General features: G+C 40.3%; 1 protein-coding gene across 1 annotated transcript; it reads left to right on the forward strand.

Annotated features, from left to right (window-relative positions):
• The first annotated feature begins 5878 nt into the window (after positions 1–5878).
• On the forward strand, positions 5879–6918 carry LOC115631359 (gustatory receptor for bitter taste 22e-like). Its single transcript, XM_030528077.1, has 2 exons — positions 5879–6706; positions 6766–6918. Exons 1-2 carry the CDS (start codon positions 5879–5881, stop codon positions 6916–6918), a joined length of 981 nt encoding a protein of 326 aa, XP_030383937.1.
• The last annotated feature ends 625 nt before the right edge of the window (positions 6919–7543 follow it).

Raw genomic sequence — 7543 nt, forward strand, 5'->3', positions numbered from 1 at the left:
AAATCATTAAAAGTTCACTGCCAAATCAATTTGTAGCACATTTCAGCGACACTTTCGACGTTTATCTCTCTACGTTTTATGCAGTTTTAAGCGCCAGCAACAATTTCCACAGCCAGCACCAAATTCGTTGTCATAAAATTTAATTCGAGCGTAATTAATCCAACTTCCCCATTTCCCTTCTCTGACTAGCAGGAATTGCTAGGACTTTGCAAGAATTTTTATTGCCGAATCGGAATGACCTTCGCATTACTCTGAACCTTCTCCCCCTCTTCATGATGACCAACCACCCTCTTGTAAGTATTTTAATTTCTTTTATTTATGTTTACGGAGCCAACGACTGACGCCATTTCGGACATGTCCGCAGTTGATTTTATCGACACACTTAGGTCTTCTTTAGTCGTTGTTGTTCTTTGCTGTTGCTGCTTTTCAGAAAATTCCCCCATTTTCCTTCTCGTCTTCATTTTCCATATGCCAGTGCCCAACATCTAATTGGAAATATCCAAGTTGGCCAAATTTTGAGTGGCCATTGCTCAGAAAATGTTCAGTTTTAGAAAAGGAATGTTGAGGAAAGTGCTTTCCAACCACTTTAATATTTTAGTGCAGCTAATGTAAAAAATAGAGCAATTAGCAAATTGTTGTCTCAATTTATTTATTGTTTGGACACCGCCTGGTCATGCCATAAATAATTTCACACATTGTCAGCGAAATTCTCCTCCACTTCCCGAAAACTTTTCCTTCTCATGTGGACCGCCATAAAATGTTCTGCTAGACAACAAGAACAACAACATTGAGCGCATCAGCAGCTCTATATATTTGTATTCTGTCTCTGGAATTTCATTGCTGATTTTTATCGCGTCAACATTGAAAATTTACGATTCCTAACAGCGCATAAATTGTTGCCGATTTTTATGAGCTGCAAAATATTTTAGACGCACGGCTCGGCGCCTCGTTCCTTTGATAATATAATGCATTCCAGAGTGTCTCGCAGATTGAGTCACAAGGGAGACTCTGCTCCCTACCCTACAGGACAACTTTGCTTCGGAAAATGGGGAAATGGGTGTGCAAATAATGATAAAAGGTGAAAAATGCACTCTCCCAGCACACGCAACTAAACGCAACTTATTATGGCGTCGTTACTTACCAGCCCTGCAGAGGAGGGGCTGGGGAGTGGCAAGGGACTGAGGCAAAAGTTTCCGCGGCAACTTCACCTGCATGTGTTGCATACTTCACGGCGCTCGAGGCAGGAGCAAAGGTGAGGGAAAGAGAGTGAAGACTGCTGGGAAAATGTTGCGAAATTGCAGTGCCAAGCAAGCAAGCCAACTAATATTTAATGCCTTGAGAAACGGGAAACGAGGGAGTGGCCTGAGAATTCTCATTTCTCCGACTGCCATGCAAATGTCTGCAGTTTGTCTTTTGACGAGAGAACCATCAATTGCTGACAAAGTCAGAACAAACGGTTGCTTTGCCATCGAGTGCCATCCAATAGTCTCAGAAGTTCAAAAATCAAAGGCGAACTGAGTTCGGGGAATGGCGACAGCCTCTTCAAAGTGTTTGGTCTGCTCGGTAATGACTTTTCTTCGCCAATAAATTTTCAATTTCCTTTCACAATTTGCAATTTATTCTGCAGCACCAAAGCTAATTTCCCCCGTTTATCCACAAAAGGATGGGATGAGCGTTCGATGCAGTTGCTTTGTAAATCAATTTCCCATTTTCCGTGTGGTGCAAGCTTTTTGTTTTCGTTGCAGATTTTCGCACAACAGCTCATCGAGAGGCATAAATACGGTCCCAGAACCTTATTGTCTGGCAGCAGCCTGCTCTTGTTCTTTATTTCCAAGCCGTGCATCGCCCACTCAATTGAATTGAATTGAAATTTGTGTTGTTGCGGTTGATTTTGTTTATCTACAGAGGAGCAGCTTAATGCGCCCAAAGAGCGATAAGCGATAAGCGAACGTGAACGCCTCCCACTGGCAATTCACAAATCCCACGCTCGCTGAATACTTTTCCCACACTGCTTATGCACCGTTATTGTAAATCAAAGTCCTTATTCCTTTATTTGGCAAACAGAAATTTGATTTTAGTTGTGATGTTGGAGAAATGTTCGTTAAATATTTGCAAGCTCCGAGTTTTTGCTGTTTCCTTTGGCAACACTTTATGCCACTAATGGGTTGAGGGGCACAGATGGGATGGGAGTGGGGGAAAGTGGAAATATTTGCAAGTTGTTGAGCTGCAGATTGCAACTGTGAAAATATTTTGTTTATTTTTCTTACATTGTTTATTTTCCCTTTCTGAAATGCAACATTTGTACGCTTCATTTGACTTTCAAGGGTGAACAAAGCAGCAGGGAAGGGGAGTATATAAAAAGCTCTGTTTGTTTTTCTTTGAATTTCAAATCATAGCTCCGAGTGCGGCTAAAATAAAGCCCTGAATTGGGAAAGCAATTTTCTATGCTTATGGATGCAGATTTTAGAGAACTCTTTTCCAGCTTTGGCCTTGAAAATCTGATCTCCATTTCCATTTGACTTCAACGACTTTAAAGTCATCTTTGCCCATGACTGTAAATGGGTGTCATTTGTTGCCCAGCCGTCAAGTGAAACATTAAACTTTGACAGCAACAATAACAATAACAACTTCAAGAACAACAGCAGTAACGAGCCTCGCAACCGGGCTGTGAACAAGACATAGCAAGTGAAAAGGTTAAAGTCGTTTCTTTTCCTTTCTCTGACGCCTGCTTGTGGTCGTTGAATTTTTATGGGAACATTAGGAAAGATTTTGTTATTGTTTGTGCTTTGTTTAAACGTTGCCATGGGACATTAAAATCAGCTGCCGACTAAACGCTTTCGTGCCGATGAGAAATAGTTAGAGATGCGTTACACACGGCGTATGGGTAACGTTCATAATTAATAATCATAATTAAGGGCCAATTTCTTATACAAAAAAAAGCAGCAAGGAAGAAAGGAAGAAAAGAAGCAAAATAGCGTTAAATTGACGTAAGCCCTTTGCCTGTCACGCCTCCATACCCCGCCCTCACCACTCTCAATGCAATTTGACTAATTAAGTTATTTTAGTAGACTTAGTGCTCGCTCCAACGCACAGACGATGCGGCCGATGGGCCATGACAACCAAAGTTAATTTTAGGCACATTAGACAGAGTTTGTGTGCTTGAGGCTTTGGGCGTGTCTGTCTGCACCCAAATCCGTATGCCCACACATACAAAGGCTTACGAATCGGGACACCACACTTTCATTGCCCAACTAGTTGATTATCTGCAGAACTTTGTGAATTGAAAGATTGTGGTAGTGCGAAAAAATGATAATGAAGACAGAACACTTGCTGCTTCTTAGTTAGATTAGTCTTCATAAAATTATTTAAAAAGCATGAGACTATTAAGCCGCACAAATCGACTGAGTAGCATTGTACTTATCCCAAAAAGGTAAGTTTTTAAATTGAAGACTAGTATAATATAAATAAGTTTTCAAATTATGTTTCGAGGCTTTTTCTGCGATTCAGTAATATAGAAAGGTATGTTAATAATCATGATCTAGAGATCTTCAGATGTTTTTCAATGTTTTACTTCTGTGATTTTACTATTTAGAAAAATATGTTTCGAATAATCAAATTTATGCATTTTTAAGTCTTAATTTGGAAGACATAGCTTTATATTTCAAGTTTTTAATTATTATCTCTTGAAGACTGAACTTCTACCTATTATGGTAAACAATGATAGTATTTATTTAACTTCGGCTTGCGACGAAGACGCCAAGCCACTGGACTGCGGGTGTGAAATTGAGATTCAAAAGAGAGAACCATCTTGTGGGTTGACTTTTTAACACTTCCCCCAATTAACAGCTTGGCTTGAGTAGAGAATGGAGAGCGATAACTCATGCCAGTCAAAGCTGACTGAAGCTTTACACCCACAACTACCGCAAAGCCATTTCATGTCCTTCAACTGCAGTCGATTGCGGTTTTCACAGTTTGTTGCTGCTGTGCACTGTTGTTGAGATGGTGACCATCAGCTCCAAACTGCTTTCATTTCAAGTTGGCTTAAGATATTCACTGCAATTTCTTGCTCACTTTTTTATGGCCACAATTTACTAACTCAATTTACAATTTACAACTCTACGAAATATGGAATACTAACCAATAGATAGTAAGCAGGACTATGGCAATTGTCCCGGAAAAAGCCGACTCATCTTCTACATAATGTTTCAATTGAGTAACTTATTTTTTTTTTTAATTTCAATGAAGAAAGAATTTTTGTTTCATAAAAAATAAGGCTTAAAGTATGCCACGGAGTGCGAATTTTCAACAGTTTCCAGCTTGAAATTCCAGAGCAACCAAGTAAAAGTATTAGATTGACACTGTCGGTATAATCGCAAAGTAAACTTTGCTCGGTCGGGGGTGGAAAATAACATGAAAAAAGGAGTAGACAGGTATTGCAAACGTGGGTGACAGCTGCTGAAACTTTGTTTGCAAAAAACAACACAAAAAAGTCAAATAATGTTAGCGGAGTTTATGGCGTGGAAATATTTAACAGACAAAATCTAGCCTCATCTCATTCTGCTTGTGATGCTCATACGGAAATATAAATAGCGTCGGCTATTATCAGAAACTAAGATAAATTCCACAAAGCCTTAAGCTTAAGAATTTCCTTTTTGAAAATAGAGTATAAATAAAGTATGTATATATACAAACCACATTTGAACTTAATGGGCTGCTTTAAATTCATCTTAATACTAATTGGACTGAAATGTGTATTAACGAAATTGACACTTCTCGATTGATATTGCTGTCAATTAATGGGACTGTTGGACACACAACAGCAGGACTTGACTTGACCTCAATTATAATTATATAAGTCGATTGATTCATGGGCTAATTAAACTGACATTTGAGTGACCGATTTGGGAAACAAAAACGGGGCAGGCTATAATAAGTATCATTGATACGACAAACATGTTATTCAATGGCCCTTAAATAAATATTTTTAGATAGAATTGAAGATAAATAATAAAAGTTATGTAAATAATTTATATGTATTAAAGCAACTGAGTGTAACAGAGTGTAATAATGAGATAAGAGTTAGAATCTTTCCAAAAAGCGTTCTATTTTGTTTTAATGGGCAAACAAATGATAATCTGAAGCAATCCTAAAGGTGAAACATCTCTTGTTTACAATCAATCGCTGCCTTTTGGTTGCTTGGGAGAGCAAATAAGCTGATTAAATGGCTGATGGCTGCCGAATGTCTCACATTTCAGTGAATTTCATTTGATTAGCTGACGCTGAATCAATTTTCCCTGGCTAGGCACAATTTAATAAGTGCTTTTTGTCTTTTTTGCAGTGCTTACATTGTGTTTTACAGCCCAGCATTGCCACATATTAAGTACTTAGGGCTTTTGAAATGAAGAAACATGATATTGCATTAAATTAATTGGCTGATGATATCAAATGTTGGCAAATGTCTTATCTTTTGCACATGGTCCGTCCTAATTAGCACTTGACCCGAGCCACCACTATAGACTCACACCTAGTTTGCCACTCTCCATCGCAGCAGTTTGACCCACAAAGGAATAATTAATCCCCACTTCGGTGATTGCATCTGTTCGCAGACTTGGTGCTTTTTGTCCTTATCAGCGCTAAGCAGTCGTTGGCTAAAATGAGGAAATTACTTTCTGCCATCCAGACGATGGACTGCCTTCGTAAGTTCCGCAAGAAATTAGTGAGCCTTACTTTGTGGGCAACCGTCTACTGCTCCCTGGCCTTTGGTGTATTGCCATTGAAGTATGATGCCAGGACCAGGAAATTAAAGCCTTTCAAGTGGCTAATTGGATATAGTGTAGTATTGCACGCCGGACTGCTTTTTCTCACATTGCGGATCAGAATGGAAGAGGACCAACCACTCGAGCTGGAGGTATTTAAGCGGAATCCATTGGCGGAACTCGTTAATTTGTTGCACGGAATACTGAATGTGTTTACGATTTCGATGGCACTCTTTCGAAATTGGTGGTTCAGTGAGGAGTTGGCCCGAGTTATCAACGAGCTGCTGCGACTGGAAAAGCATTGCGTCAAGTACTGTAAGCTGGACATGGAAGAGTGCCTGCAGTTCGATAGGTTTATCATACACAAGGGCTTAATGTCCATATTGCTGATTGTGTCCACCTTGCTGCTGGAATATGGCATGTCGCCGATAAACAAAGTGCAATATTACATCGGAGTTTTGACAATCACTGCGCTGCAACTCTCTATGATGGTGATGGCCCTGCAGTTCTACTTCGCCGTTCTGCACATCTATCGGCTTGTTTGGGTCGTCAATCGACAGCTATTGCGTTTGGCCAATCATTTGGCAGATGGTTCGACGACGGTGGACGCCTCCAAGTTTCCAATGATGCTGCAGGACTACCGACTGGTCCTGAACTTAAGCCATCGCATTGTGTCCATTTACGACTACCAGGTGACCCTGCATTTGATAACTTTTCTGACTGCCAATATGATGGGCGTCTTCTTTTTCATTGTGATAAACATAAGCTTACAAAACTCATCAGACTTTATCGCATTCATCATTTTTCCGCAAGCCATAGCCTTCAATTTGTGGGACTTTTGGCTCAGCATTGAGATCTGTGATCTGGTCGAGCAATCGGGCCGCCAAACCTCTGCTATTCTAAAACTCTTTAGCGACTTCAACGGCTTGAGTGTGGAATTTGAACGAACTGTAAGTATAAAACAATCATCGCGTGAATGTAGATATAACATATTCCTATTACTATACAGGTGCAAGTATTTGCGTTGTTCATCAGTCATCGAAAGCTGCAAATCCGACACTGTGGATTGTTTTATGTCAACAATGCTTTGGGGTTCCAGATGATCGTTACCAGCGTGTTGTACTTAATATTCTTCGTGCAATTCGATTTTATGAATTTGTAATTGTATTGTCAGACCTTACAAGACAGCCTCCTCATTGCTTGCCAACCACTCAGAGTTTGCTTTTTGCCAAATGCAGTTGTCTGGCAGCTGCTAAAGAGTGGAGCCAACAGGGCCGGGAGCAGAGCTGCAGCTCATCAGAGGTGCTGACAAAGGCTAAAGAGGATTAGAAGTGGCAAAGGGAAAATGTCGACAAGGGACTAAGAGTTGCAATTTGCTGCAGGAGACGATTCCACGGGTGGTGAAATGTTCTTTTCTGCCCCGGGCATTCAACACATGAATTGCACCTGCGATGAAAGCCAAGCGATGTTTGCCTCACTTTATAAGGACATGTAAGTCTCTAAATGATAAATGAGTGGGGGGCTGGGGAGGAGTCGAGCACAAGTGAATGGCTTGTTGACTCTTGACGCCAGCTGAAAGAGCTCAAGCTACAGGACCTAAATGGGAACATTGCCACAGGACATCTACTTCAAGTAAATGAGTGAAGAAGAGATAACGAAACGAGTTTCAAATGCAAAATAAAAATGCGGCTATGCCAAATGAAAGAGCCAGAACTACTGACTACTGAAAAGGACAAATAAGCAGACAGATTAAAGCTTACGAATAAAATAAAGGTTTCTGCTTCTCC

The sequence above is a fragment of the Scaptodrosophila lebanonensis genome, unplaced genomic scaffold, assembly GCF_003285725.1.
Source record: "Scaptodrosophila lebanonensis strain 11010-0011.00,11010-0021.00 unplaced genomic scaffold, SlebRS2 tig00001412-arrow-pilon, whole genome shotgun sequence".
NCBI lineage: Eukaryota > Metazoa > Arthropoda > Insecta > Diptera > Drosophilidae > Scaptodrosophila > Scaptodrosophila lebanonensis.